A 15,498-nucleotide genomic window follows, 5' to 3' on the forward strand; every position below is an offset into this window, starting at 1 on the left:
TAAAGCGTCGCCTATGCCCAATTTTGGGTATTATCGTTTTTTGAGGTTTCACGCGCGCACGCAATTTTAAGGCTTGACATGTTTGGTGTCTTTTTACCCGACGTGACCCTGTCTTATATTTTACCAAAAAATTGGGTAATAATGTTTTATCATTTAATATAGGGGAAACTGTTTTTTTAAATAAAATTTCGATAATTTTTCCTTAATATAGTAAAAAAATAAAAACCCCAGTGGTGAATAAATACCACCAAAAGAAAGCTCTATCTGTCCCCAAAAAAGGGTATAAAATTCATTTCAGTACAGCGTTGCATGACGGAATAAATGTCAGCCAAAGTACCGCAGCGCTGAATACTGAAAAATGGCCTGGATGGGAAGGGGGTTTAACACCGCGGATGTCAACTGGTTAATTTTTGTACCTTATGGCAGATACATTATAAAAGTATAGCACTACGTATCTACAAAGGAAGCAGACATTTTGTAGGCTTAACAAAGACTCATAATAGTGACTAACAAGCTCAAAAATATTTAAATTCAAAAATAATTCCTGTATCGAATAACTGCAGATATCAACATTGCATTTGTTAGTGGAAATTACAAATTAAGCTATAAATTATTAAGGAAACTAAAAAACAATAATGGTTTGTGGTAATTTTTTTAATATTATTCTACAAAGTCTATAGAAAACTGATGTTTTGTGTCTTTTGTTAATTACTATTTATACAAAGTCTATACATTACCAATACACATTTAATACAGGGTGTGCCTATCACATTAGAGTAAGAAAAGATTGTCAGTTTTTTCAGAGAGAGATCAGTTTCAAGGCTGTCTTTAATTGGATCTCTGTATAGCCCCCTATAAATAAAGCAGACAGGGAGAAGGCAGAAGCGGCATGAGTCACTCATTGAGTTGTGGGTATAAGTTTTACCTATGTTGCCTGTAAAAGTAGACCTTTTTTGAGAAAAGCCAGTTGATGTGACCACAGGTAATACTGATTACTAGTCCTTTACACTCTGCCTGCCTTTTTGGGCACAGCTTCCTTTTTATAGTGTACGTCTAGCCAAAACATGTTTTACATGTTTTACTTAGTTTTAGATAGAGTGGAAATAATGTTTTTCCTTTAGGAAAGTAGAGGACTAGAAACCCTGTCAGATTTTATTTATGTCTGCGTCACTGTCACAGATTTTCCCTCACTTCCTGTGTGGTGAAACCATTGACAGCAGGCCAGAGAGGTGAGGAAAAGTTCTGCATTGCTGTAAAAACCCATCAGGAGTTTTCAACCTTCCCTACTACATACAAAGTAAAACAAAATGCTTTTTCTGAACCTAAATATGTTAATATAAAATATGTAAGTGTAATGTAATCGTCACAGAGTTATAAGAATGCCACATTATTATTTTTAAATTGGATTCAGAGATCTGTGTTAAAAATATATGGGTTAGTGGGAGCAATCAACGCTAGCTGCGGAATGGGTTTTAAGCTGCAACCCTTACTTTTATCCCAGTAAAGTGTATGAGGGTTTATGGTATCCACTACTAAAAGGAATGACCACCTGAAAAACATATATAGCAGTGATATGCACAGGATCCACAATCAAGCTTGTTATGATAAGGCAGCCATGATCTTATAATGGCCAGAGCTTCCGATTTAGTGAATGTGTGATTGTGCCAGTGCTCTTACTAATTGCTAGTGATATCAAATGCTTTTTTTTAATTAATAATTGGTTAACTCAAAAACAGCTGTTTCCCCTGTTTGCAGGCAAGATGCATAACTTTATGTCTATGGATTGCTATAGAATATTTTTGCAGGCTATGTCATATGCTGGTACATAGGGTGCCAAACCTGCACACAACAAGCTCAGAGTGAAATAAATCTATTATCTGCAGAAGACAAACTGCTGCTTTACAAACGGTACGGGTCTATCCTGTTATTAATCCATCTGGATACCAGTTGCTTTAAATATCCCATCTGTTCAGTATCTGTTTTAGCTCTTAATATGAAGAGGAGTTTTGTTTCAGTTACAGAAACATGAGGGCAACTCGGTTCAGATAAACTCATGTGTGCAGTTGTAATATTCAATTCTATTTTTAAGACAACCGCATGTCTGCCAAATGGCAACAGCAAATTGCCAGCATACAGAATATACAGGCAGCAAGCAGCAGTGATCATTGCAAGCAGTTAAGAGTTTCACAAAATCCAAAGTAAGGCCACAGGGGGAGAATGCAAAGAACAGATTAGAGATTACAAAGCACAAGGGAGAGGGAATCACCCATCATGCATCTTCTATCAGCTGGCATTCTCAGATATCGTATGAGCAGACAGGATGCTAAATACCTAGGCTTCCGAGTGCTGTACATCCTGAAGAGCTTCTGAGTATTACTATAAAGCTTACTAGGAGTGAGGGGAAATAGAGGATCAGGTTACTAGGCACAATACTATTAGGACAAGGGTTAGGCCTCATTATGTGCTTCTAAAACACACACACACATATACAGCATGCAAAGACACTAATAGAAAATAATATCTTTAGATATTACACACAAAGGAAACACATAATATTAGTTAAATATGTGAGAAAAATACAAAAATAAGATTCATGTGTTGATTGCAGAATGTATAAATATCAGATAAAGTTAACAGTGAGATTTATAAAAAGTGTTGTACAAAGTGTAAATAAAATGTGCTGTGGATTGGCATAAGAAAGATTTGAGACAGTGGTGAATATAACAAAAGGATACCTTCCATTCCAAAACCCTCCACGAGATACTAGTTATCTATCACGCGTATCCTTTGACTTCAATACTTAGAAAGATTTTGCAGGTCAAGAGTTCCTACTCTACCAGCTGGATAGATTTTCAAGACCAGCGACCTGCCTAGAGTCTGATGTATCAATGAGTTAGTAAGAGCTGAAGATATTTCCACAGCCACGAATCAGTTTCAGACTTGCAGGACAGGTTTGTGAAGATGTAACTCTACTTTCAAGTACTGACACTTTGAAACATCAAAGGGGTTTTAACAATCCCCTATTGTATCCAAAACTCAAGTTGTGGATTTAGATATACCTTAAGAATTAAGATGAGAAACTGTTACTGAAAAAAGGTGTAAAATTGTATGAAAAAGTGAAGAAAGCAAAGTGTTACTGTATCTCTAGGCTATGTGAAATATTTCAGAACCATACATTTCTTTTAGAGCACAATAAATAAACTCTGTGGACATCAAACCTACTTTGTCTAAAATTTAAAGCAGTATGCTCATCCAGTAATCTAGCCACACTTGCATTAATGCATCCCTTTACAATCTAAATTTCATTTGATACACAGTATACTGAGAATATTGAAACAGTCAATCTTTTTCTTGGCGTGTAAAAACAATGCCAAGATCTTTAATCCAGCTATCACACATTTAATAGAAATCCATGCCTAAGTGAAGTTGATTTATTAACACTGTCACAATACTGGAGTAAAATTACACAAGGACTGGGAAACTTTAGCCTGGGGGCAAACACAACCAACTAGCCCTCTCATGGTAAAATGCACAATGCACATGGCGCCTCATTGATTGATTGGCATGGTGACCGGTGGGTGTTGGAATGGACATGACTTTTTGTCACAACCATTTTTTTCATAACTTCCAGCATCAGCTGCAAAGGAAGATAGTGCTGGAAGATTTTCCTTTGCCAGACTCTGTGACCACAGGTGTGAATGTGGAGCAGGTAGTTATATAATCTGCACTATGTGTCAGTGAAAGAGGGGTCTGCTTTGATCGGTGTCTGAATAAAGAATTTCCACTCAGGGCTACCAGTCCAACATAGTGTTAGTGCTGGCTAGTGGCAGAAAATGACTTTCTGCCCCCAAGTCCAGTCCTAAATTAAGCTGTTGATCATAGCAGCTAATCAGGGGCTTATGTTCTTTCCCATGTATGTTGTTTTTGGTACCAGCATTTATATATTGCTCTCTTGCTTTTTTACATACTGTACAGGTGAAACTCAAATAATTAGAATATCGTGCAAAAGTAATTGCAGTAAGTGCTGCAAAAGGGGCCCAAACCAAGTACTGAGTACATATGCATGCTTGTACTTTTCAGAGGTCCGATATTGTTCTATGTACAATCCTTGTTTTATTGATTGCATGTAATAATCTACTTTTTTGAGGTTGTGGATTTGGGGTTCTTGGGGTTTTCATGAGCTGTAAGCCATAATCATCACAATGATGACAAATCACGGCTTGAATTATCTTGCTTTGCATGTAATGAGTCTATCTCATATATTAGTTTCACCTTTTAAGTTGCATTAGTGAAATAAATGAACTTTGCACAATATTCTAATTATTCGAGTTTCACCTGTATGTCTTGTCAAGTGTATTAGCCGTGCATATCACACATGCTGACAGCACCTGGTTAGTTTGCAAAATGTTGAAATTTCCCACACGTAAGGAGATTTATTTGCCCATGTAGCCCTGGGCTTATGGTTCTTTTAAATAGGAGAGCATAAACTGCCTGTACATACACAAGCATTGCACACATAGAAATGGCATTCAGGTTTTAGTAGGAAAAATAATATATACAGAAACCCTGCTGCAAATGCTGTGTAATATGGGAGCCCAGTTGCTATGTGACTTTGCAACCCAACCCTGTACATGCCAAACACTGGACACAATAGATTCCATAATTGTGGCTTGACAGTTCATCTGTGATATATAGTAGTATATAGTTTCATTTTGTTACATACTACATAAAATATAGAGCAGCATACCGTTTGATAGTCTTTTTGACCATTTATGGAGGTGGTATTAACAGTACTCAGTATCCAAACAAATGCTTGTATCTCCTTAATCTGTTGTTTGGTAACAGTAATATTTTAGTTTTTTTGTATTTTCAGTGTGATAGTAGGCTGAAAATGGAGTATTGGATTAATATACTGACAGTGTAAATTAATTGCTTTCATGTGAGTGGATGGAGGACTGGCTACATGTATCAAGTAAAATTGTATTGCCCTTTTATATACAAAGGGCATGCTCACTCTTCTTCTGATACAGAGGAGTTGATTTACTAAAGGAGTCGAGAATCTTCACCCGAAACATTTTTGCTGTGTTTATTTTGAATACCCAATCAGGTGCAGATGAAATAAATAAATAAACAGGAATTAACTTTTCACATGTTTGGGTAATTAAAGTGAATCTTCGCTTAATTTATTGAGGTAAGATATTCAATTCCTTTATTAAAGCCTCGCCTCGCACTCATTCTCAGATTACTAAATCAAGTAAATGTTTATATTTAGAAACATTCTTGCTATTGTCAGAGTGCAGGTGTTTCATATTTCATCATAAGACATGGCACATAATCAGTTCTCTTATTTGTGTTTCTTTTTATGTACAATTTAAAGATGAAATAAATGATCTTAATACAAACCTGCCAGATGTCTCGCCTTGTTCTTTCCTTCAGGTATTAGTAAATGAAAAAGAAACAAATGTAATTAAGCAAACAGTATTAATTATTATTGTGTTATATAAACAATGCATCTGACAAATGCATAACTGAAAATAAAGGTATTAATTGATTATAATACACAAAACATAGTGTAATGTAGCAGGCACAAAGCTCAAGAAGCAGCACACATGGCAAATCTTCTTCCCACAGTCCTCATGCAACATGCTCAGTACATACCACAGCAGACTGGCAAAGCACTCAGAAAAGCAAAATGCATTGCTGACACATACTTTTACAGAAAGCTGTAGACTTTTAAATAGAAAATCTGCAGTGATAAGTAGATTTAGGTCAATTTAGAGTTGTCTCTCGTATTACATTTTGGAATATAGAAGTAGAGGGCTCTACATTACCCTGTTTCCCCGAAAATAAGACCTACCCCGAAAATAAGACCTAGTACTATTTTTGGGAATTGCTAAAATATAAGACCTACCCCGAAAATAAGACCTAGTTGTGACCATTCCCAGGGTCGGCATAAGGGGGAACTTGAAGAGTCACAGGAGAGGCGGGAGAGAATCGGCGGTGCCAACGAAGCCAGCGCTAGAGGAAGCGAGGCGGCAGCGGAGGGAGCAGAGCTGCATAAGCCGATGCCTCCTCTATAGCGCCGGCTCCTGTCACAGGCGGAGTGATACCAATGCACTCCGCCTGTGAGGAATCGATAGTGAAAGTGCGTTCCGCTCATTCTGGCCAGCGATTGGTTAGCAAATTGCTCTTGGAAAGGTACGGCACCCCTGATTGCCCTGATCAACATATTTTTTGTACATGAATAAGTGTGGATTGTTGTACATTTAAAAAAAAAAATAAGACCTACCCCGAAAATAAGACCTAGTGTGTTTTTTTGAGCCCAAAAAAATATAAGACAGTGTCTTATTTTCGGGGAAACACGGTATTTGCTTATATTGCAGTTATGCTATATACATTTGTTTATGCAAGTTGCACAAAAGTATAATTGTGTTTGTTCAACAATTTTGCTTCCCAGAACTGAGGAAGTATGTTCCAAATGCTTTTTTTATCCCCAGGCTCCAAGTTAATGTTCCTACATTGAGTTAGCGCATTGAAATCAAATACAACTAATCCTTAATGTTAGTCATAGCGTATTGATTGCATAGCTGCTTAAAATTAGTGAAAAGCTACGTTGAAAACTACTAGAAACAAATGAACAACAGTAGCAGTAATGATAATAATGACAGTCATCGTAATTATAACAGTGAAAAAGAAAACAAAGTGGGAAATGTAGTTTTAATATGAGGTTCAACCATATATTTGCCAATGGAAATGTCCATGCATTCTACTTAGTGCTATGGGTTTAAATATAGCTGTGCTATAAATCAGCAGTTTTACACACACACACACACACACACATACACACAAACACACACACACAGATATATGTCATGTCTGACATGACACAGAAGCAATTATTCTCTTGTGCTGACACTTATGGAGTAACGCCTTTAAAAAAGAGAAATGACTGGGGAATTTAGCGAATTGTCATTCCCACTGTGTACCTGCCTAGATAGTTATGAAATAATTGACTGCTTGCCATTTTGTCTGTTTACTGTCTTTGGTACACACATACATGTGAGGTCTGCATATGTACATGCATTGCTGCACCTTTAAACCTTTACGGAGTGCAAAATCCGCCAGGTAAGCTCTTAATTTTATGGTTGCTCTATATATCGTTATGTTGGTGCTTCCATGGGATAGAACGGAAGCATTTAACACATGGGCTTTGGCTTGGTATTTTGCTGGCTAGCAAGTCTAAGCACTATAAAGTAAGCAATAAATCATACAAAATGAATTAGCACTGACCCAAAATCTAACCCAAAAACCTGAAACCCAGTCATCTAACGAAGACACACAAGTGTCAGAACATGTTTTGAATATGCTGATATTATAGCAGGCTGCTTATTAAAGCCTAATGCAAAATGTTTTCTTGTATGCTTTTAGACATTGCCTTAAGCCATACATAATGATTCTTTAATGATTTTAATTTGGAGCCTGGAGATTATAGTCTGTACATTATTTCATGTTTAATAATGACCGTGACACAGAAAATAATCAGGAGACAAACTACATAAATACTATTGGTTCTAGAGGTTGAACAGACATTACGAACAACACCAGCTGCCATATTTGTACCTACTTTGTAGGGCTGCAGGTATGCAAGGCCTTCAAATGAGGCTTCCAGGTAGCAATGGAAACCGATTTCTCATCAGCCGCATAACTACGCCATACACACTACGTGCAGGATATATAATAAAAAAAGAAAAACAAGGCAGAAGGGAGCAGGGGATAAAACAAAATTGAAAAGCAGATTAGTAAACCAGTACAAGTCATGGCTTTATTCATCATTCATAGCATTGATACATGCCTGAGAGGTGGAAGAATACTTTCATAAAATCGCCAGGTGGCTGTCAGGTATGTTCGACTGGAATCAGTAGAATAAAACCGCCACAGAGCCTGGTATGAGGAGAAAATAAAAAGCACAAGGGAACCAACAAAACATGAAATAAAGGAAAAACCAAACTGGTTAAGGAATATTAATAGTTCGCTCACACCAAGTGCATTGCCTGCTAGATTTTCAGACAGCTGAAAATAGCTGTAACTAAAAAAAGTACCTGAAGCTTATGGTAAACTAGACTTACCAGCACCATATTCAACCAAATATGTTTTTGTTAAGCTCAGGAATTATGCTGTTCTTTCACATTTAAAATGGGATTTCAGATTGAAATATTCTATCAAATTACCTCCCAAATAATCCTAACTCTGTTTGCTGTATGCATGGACTTATGCAACTCTTTCCATACAACATAACCATAAACCCTGCAACAGGAATGTAAATTAAGCGCATGTGTAAATGTGACTTGGAGCAGTAAATTTGATGGTGGATCTGACCTCCTGGCTTTCTCGCCTCATTATTAAATACTCATCCAACCTATCTTGTATAAGACTCAATACTGCAGTGGAAAATTTCTTCTGTAAATTGGTATTTACACAGTGTCCTGGCCTTTAAGGATTATGGGACACCCCAGAAGTTACACACATACACAGGATGATCTTGTTTTTGAATAGAAAGGTTGATTTTCCAGCTAATACTCATGCCCAAACTAGAATGTCATGTCCCACTTCCACATTAGGTTAACTACAATTGATTGAGGGGGTTTGGGGGACCATCTACCCTTATTTTGCTATGAAATAATTTGTATTGGCCAAACAATGTGGAAATATTGTCTGTATTCATTTAGACATCTCTGGTTTGTAAATATTAAACATAATAAATTAATAAGTACAAACATAAAGGCCAGCTTGCAGTTAACTGCACAGCAATCACATTGCTGTTATGTTCTGTATTTGACATTTAGGTTTCTAAAATGTATTTCAACATTCAAATAAAAAATTGGGATAACATTAAGTCCAGCCTTTAGTCCTCATCCAAAACAGTCTAACTACATTTAGACTTGAGAAAAACTATGTCAGGTTTTTTTTATCAAGGTTTGCCCTTTTGTTAGCCTAAAAAAAAGTAACTATGGCTACGAAAAGAGGACAGTTTGAAAACATGGACTAAACATCATGTTTCCCACCTATAATGGAATTTCTGTTAATATGCTAAGGATTATTTATGAAATCTGGATGAAAGCAATGTGTCAATTTAACAATAACAATAGATCAGATACTTTCTTGGCCCTCTTTTCTCCTGCTTTTCACTAAATCAAATTTATTTTCTAAAGTTTTTTCTAAAGGAAATAACCAAGAATGAGAACACATGCTCCAACTCTAGTCACCTACAGAAATGTCCCTAAACTGTGGCTCATGGGCCACATGTGGCTCTTTTCTTCCCACAATGTTGCTGTCAGCAGATTTAAAATTATTTCTGTGAAATGCAGTATGTTTCTAAAATGTAACTTGAGAGCAAGCCAACCAAAAACCTGCTGATTTAAATGGATGAATGATAGCATTGCAAATATTTTGTGTAATTTTTCCCACTTGCTGTTTCTGAATGTGACTGTATTACTTCCCTTTACTGCTAGACATCCCTATTTCTTTGTTAAAATGTTGTTAATGAAAAGTGCAAACCATGCTTTTTTCATATTATGATGCAAAAGAGTTTGAACTGAAAAAGGTCATGCAGTAAAAATAAAAAATACAGCATTTTCCGCATTGGTAAGCATATACCATTATGTATATAATTATGGCTATTAAACTCTGCAGTCCTGCTTTTATGATTTTATATTTGTCTCTATACTGTATCTCATTAAAACTTTCAATATTAAGCTATGCTCTTCCAACCAGCAAGCGTTAAAATATTACAGAACAGCTCAAGTATAATGGAAAAAGCAGGATATTGTTTTAAAATATGTAACGTTATCTTTAACTTCTGCTTCCCTCCTTGTAACAACAAAGCAGGCACTGTAATATGTAAAGCAATATCTATCATCTAAAATAATGTGACTCTGCATACTCACTCCACCATGTCATGCTGACAACACAGCAAACCAGAAGTAATTATTGATATATCATAGAGGGCAGGGCTAGATTTCCATTAATAGTGACACATACAGGTGAAACTCGAATAATTAGAATATCGTGCAAAAGTAATGGCAGTAATTGCTGCAAAAGGGGCCCAAACCAAGTACTGAGTACATATGCATGCTTGTACTTTTCAGAGGTCCGATATTGTTCTATGTACAATCCTTGTTTTATTGATTGCATGTAATATTCTCATTTTCTGAGATTGTGGATTTGGGGTTCTTGGGGTTTTCATGAGCTGTAAGCCATAATCATCACAATTATGACAAATCACGGCTTGAACTATTTTGGGAGCTGTACAGGCTATAGTGAATAGCCCGTACAGCAGTCCTTCAGTTCAACTGAACCGAAGGGCTCCCGCAACCGAAACTAGCCGAAGGATCAGCAGAAGCTTCAACTGATTCTTCGGCTAGCTTTGTGAACCGACCCCATAATTTTTCTGTTTCAGACATGTTTAGCTATATCATGCAGAGGAGGGATTTCCATACACAGTTCCTAATTTTTTTTTGCTCTTCTGAAGTGTCGTTAACTGCTAAAAGTATGTTTTTTTATTGGAAAGGCTGTTTTCATAAAACTGCATTGGACCTATTTGGCTAGTTTAGAAGCAAATATTGCTCTATAAAGACCTGTGATACCAAACACAGGCACAAAGATTTATGCAAGCCCCTGGCACCTTGTAAGCATTCCCTGAAGCCCAAAGGAGAAAAAAAGTGCTTCGAGGCACTAGAGTGTTGAATAAAGCATTAACGTTGTTTCTTGCTGGCCCATGTAAATATGAATGTGGACTGCTTCATTTGGCTACGTTGACACCATAAATATCCCTGTTTGACCTCCTCACTGCCAAATCCAATTAACACAAGGCCAACAGAGCGGGTGCTGCTTCCATGAGTACAAGCCCTTCTTTAAAAGGTATTCCAATAAATTAAGTCTAACATATTACTGCTAAATTACCATGTGAGTAATTTTTTTAATAACTATTTTAGAAATGTTTTGGTCTCTTTCTTAAATGACAAGAGCAAAGAAGTATTGTAGGAGTTACTTCAATTACAGGATGAAACTGGCAAAAGAAAAGTATTTGTTGCCAAATTCCATGGCTTTGGTCCTATACCATGGTCACCTTTTGAGGCATCTTAGAAGTGACTTTTATTGGGTCCTCATCGGTGCCCCTGAAGCCAGAGGAGAGGAGGTCTTTTCTCCACTGATTTACAAAAGTGGTAACACAATAATGTGATGAGCTTAAGGGGATTGGAGAAATCTAAATTGTGACCTGTTTAACAGATTGCAGTGAACGACTCCAAATATGTATTTTGGTTATATATAAAGATACTGTATAAATGGAAAGCACACACTCCCACACATACATACATACAAATGTATATCTACACCTCGTTTTGGTGCTGCATTGGACTAGCCTGAACATAGTTGATGTCCATGGCTGCTGTGATTCAAGTATTGTCCTGGTATAAATGCCATCCATACATAATTGTATCACACAATTGTTAACAGTTGGTATGCAGATATTTTCTTCTACAAATGCTGCTTTCAAGTTCACACCAAAGGCACTACACCCCATTCTGAGTTTACAACCTCACTGGTGCAGTTGTATTTGTATTAATGTGACCAGATGATATTTTTGCAAAGTCTAGTACTGGTGATTGGTGGGTTTTTACTTATAGGTGTCTGCCGTTATACTTCATTCAACCAGGAATGTGGCACATTGCAGTACATTCTAGTGTTGATCCTTGTATGGTACAGTTTTGATGGTATTTGTGGTCCCATTGATTAGCCGTTAAGTGCCAAGTAACCAGTCGTCTTCCATTAACCAATAATCATCTCCCTCTCAGTGGCTGTTTTAAGTGTCTACTGTTCTTGTCTGCTTCTTGTGGACTTTTGAGATCGCTATAGAAATGCCTAATGACCATATGGTCTTCACAAATCTTAAAACCGTCTTCCAGGCACTAAAAATAATGCCTTTATCAAAGCTTGTTCAACTTTGAGCTCCTTTTGAGTAATCTGCTGTATATCTTGTTTATGTTGTTCAAGTTATGCAAATAGTGAAGATGGGCCCATTTTTGTAGCACTAATACAGTCAATTATTTTATTATCCATAATTGTTTATATGTATTGTTTGGGTAAAATGCCCTATATCCCTTTTTTCTCTTTTTAGAAAACCTTTTCATTCTTCAAGTATGTACATATAGTGCTGCTTTTATCATTTGCTCAATCAGCTTTTTTCAAATGCAGCCTAAGAAGACTACAGCCCTGCCCTTTGACGTACACCTACTGCCCTACAGAGAACAGTGGCATGAGACTTTAAGAATATGAATTGAGGTATCCAACATGCTGGCTGTAATTGACAGCCTCACTTTTTCTACTTAATGCCAGGTGTGAGGTAAGATACCAACATTCAACAGAGGAATTACTGGGTCTGGTAGAACAGAATGAAGCAGAATGCTCACCAGTACTAATGAGTTGTTCAAAAGCACCAAAGTTCATATTAGGTGTCTGTTTCTGTAAACACTACCAAATGAAAGGGTTTTCCTAGCATTTTTTTTGCTTAGAAAACAATGTTTTTACCAGACAGGAAGTGAGGGAAAATCGGAAACAGCAGATAACCATTGTCACCATGACAGTAAGTAATGGTAAAACTCCTCTACTACAGCCCTAAAAAAACCATGTAAGGGTTTTAATTCTTCATATCTCTATCCAAAGCAATGTAATATTCTTAGATCAATTATTATTAAACACAAATATTTATAGTAGGTAATGTTTAAATAAGACAGTCGCATTCCATTTATTTTCTCCTTAATAAAATGTCCAGTAACAAAATCCAGACCCTTTTGATGTCTAGCAATAGATGAGAACATTCTTCTGTGCTTTGGATTTCTTCCTTCTGTTTAAGTCCTTTATGGAGGATTATGATGTAGCTTGCGATAATCAGTTTACATAGTATAAAATTGTAATCTAATTTTTGTGGGCATACATTTGTGTTCTGACTTATTAGTGCTTCACGGCTGGAGGAAAAAAGTACAGTCTTTGTATTTCCATCGGATTTGCAAAGAATCATTTTTTTCTACCTCAAAATCCTTTATTGTTATTGAAATCATAAGGGGGAAAGGAACACACATAACAGTCTGTTAGTAGCTGCAATATTGATTACAGTTCCCAGCACTCCCCACTGTAGAGTTCTCCTGTTGACCAAGAATATTTATTGAAAGTCTTCTATATCACAGTTGAATTAGGCACATATACCCTTAAGGTCAACATAAAACAAGTGCTAATAAATTGCATATTGCATAATATTAGGTACCAATGAATAACTCAGCAAAGAACTGTTAGGGCAGTGTAGTATTTGAATCATAGGTTTGGCATGCACTTGCTCTTGTTCTAAAGCTCGGCATCAATTATATTCTAATTCTGCTATGACCCACCATCATCAAATTTCCTGTAAAAGCCTGTGAAGCAGAGACTTAGCACATGCAGAGAAAGTAGAGGATTGACAGGACTGGGAAGATCTAAAGATTGCATTTTAAAATATAAGCACTAAAGAGTTCAGAAATATATGTATTAGCTATCTGCATTTTTAATATGTAGAGTATAACACATGCCTGGATATATTTACTGTTGAAGTCATGTGCCACATGTAATTCATTGCTAATCCCATCAGGCTTTCCAGGGACAAAACTCTTTAGCTTTCATAATCTGAATGAAAGCAATTTAAAATATTTGTCTGAAGCCTTCTTTGCAATGGCAGTCTGGTGGTATCAGAACCATCTACAGCAAATGAGAATTAAAATCTCTACTAAGTGAGACAAATCCCCTCGTAGATAGTTGTCACCAGAACAAGTGTTCCCATTGGCAGCTTTCCCCTCTATTCCTGTTCTGGTGATTTTAGTTTTTCACTCAGTTTTAGTCCCTTTGACTTGATTGGTCACCAGGACAAACAGGGAAACAGGGAATAGTGAATCTCCCTAGTGAGGCCATGGATACCTCACAGAGTTACTAACCTTCCCCATGTAATAAATAAAAAAAAAAAAAGGTTTTGGCTTCAAATACACTTTAAATAATTATGGGTTTTCTTTTGTTGTGGTGGAAATTTGGGAATTTTGATATTTTAAATCAAATAGACAGAAATAGTAGTAAGTTATAGTGTTAGTAATTTATAGTGTTAATGGACCCTTTTCTCTGACCAGGGATCAAATAATATGATCAAATAATATTTTTTTACTTAAAATGTAGGTATCTGGCTGCTAGTGGCAATGGTGGGGTACCTGGGGGTGATTGTTTTAGGGACACTTTGTGCACATGTTCAATAGAGAATAGGGATGCACCGATACAAGCATCGGTATCTGCGGCGATACCAAGTATTTGCATGAGTACTCGTGCAAATACTCCTATACAAAAAACGGATTACCTGTGCCGCGTCCGCCATCATCAGGAACCCGAAACCGCCGCACACAGGACCTCCATCGCGTCTTCAGTTAAACAAGATGGCCAGTCTTAATAAAGTGGTATCGGTGCATCCCTAATAGAGAACAAATTGGAGATGATCTCTCTGCCATAGTAGTTAGTAAATTGGTTTTCAAAAAAGCACCTGGTTTGCTTTGCGCATTCTAACAAGCTTCTTATTGTCAGCCTTCAGCTCAATCATCAAGATGAGCAAATTCCAGTTGCCTGTTGAATTCATGCACCTCATTGAACCTTTATTCTTTGATCTGTTGATTCAAACTTTGGTGCAAGTGAATTGTACATGGTCCTTTTCCTGATTCTTTATGAAGAAGGATAAGATTTGTTTTTATCTCTTCAGTTCAAAGCTCATAGTGAGCATCAGCTAATATCCATCACCTTTACTGTATCAAAGAGGAGTTTGAATGTGTCATCCATTTACTTGGATGCATGTGAGGTGTTTGTGGCCTCTGCTTTGATATAATCTTGAATATCACAAAGGAAATGCTTGTGTCATCCTTGCATCTGATATTGACTTTTTTGTTTCAAGCTGGTGTCACTGTAGTCCAGGACTGAGCATTATGCACACATCAGCTGCTCAGTCCTGAGAGAAAAGCCTGCTGCTGCTGAGAAAGAAGAGGAAGGGACCGTGGTGTCAGTGGACTGGCAGGAAGACTGCATTGAAAAAGGTATGTATGGGGTTTTAAAAAAAAAGGGTGCGGGGGCTTCAGGGAAGATGAGGAGGACAGTAGAAGGGAAAAAACTTGGCATTGGAGTTCTGCTTTAAAGAATGCATGGATAGTTGCAATAATTAAGTGGTACATCCAGGAGCAGATGTTGCATCAAACTGAGAGGTTATATCAGACATAATGTGCTCTGTAAACTACAAGGAAAACTACAATTGTAACAAGTAAAACAAAGACTACGTAAGTTACAGAGGGCATAGGGATACAGTTCTTATCATATATGATGCTTCAGAACAATCCACTTTACCCCTGATCACTGCTCTGCCCTCTGATCACCTCAGAGTTCCTAAATTCCTGA

At 36.9% G+C, this 15,498-nt stretch overlaps 1 protein-coding gene across 1 annotated transcript in view; it reads right to left on the minus strand.

Annotated features, from left to right (window-relative positions):
• Positions 1-15,498, minus strand: part of KCNQ5 (potassium voltage-gated channel subfamily Q member 5) — a 144,262-nt gene that overhangs the window by 33,797 nt on the left and 94,967 nt on the right. Inside the window, exons 7-8 of the mRNA XM_018567356.1 lie at positions 7,625-7,719; positions 5,404-5,430 (exon numbers count right to left, since the gene is read on the minus strand). Coding sequence (XP_018422858.1) covers positions 5,404-5,430; positions 7,625-7,719 — 122 coding nt within the window. The remainder of the gene's footprint in view (positions 1-5,403; positions 5,431-7,624; positions 7,720-15,498) is intronic.

Source organism: Nanorana parkeri, unplaced genomic scaffold, assembly GCF_000935625.1.
Source record: "Nanorana parkeri isolate BGI_ZX_2015 unplaced genomic scaffold, ASM93562v1 scaffold1035, whole genome shotgun sequence".
In the NCBI taxonomy this organism is placed as follows: Eukaryota; Metazoa; Chordata; class Amphibia; order Anura; family Dicroglossidae; genus Nanorana; species Nanorana parkeri.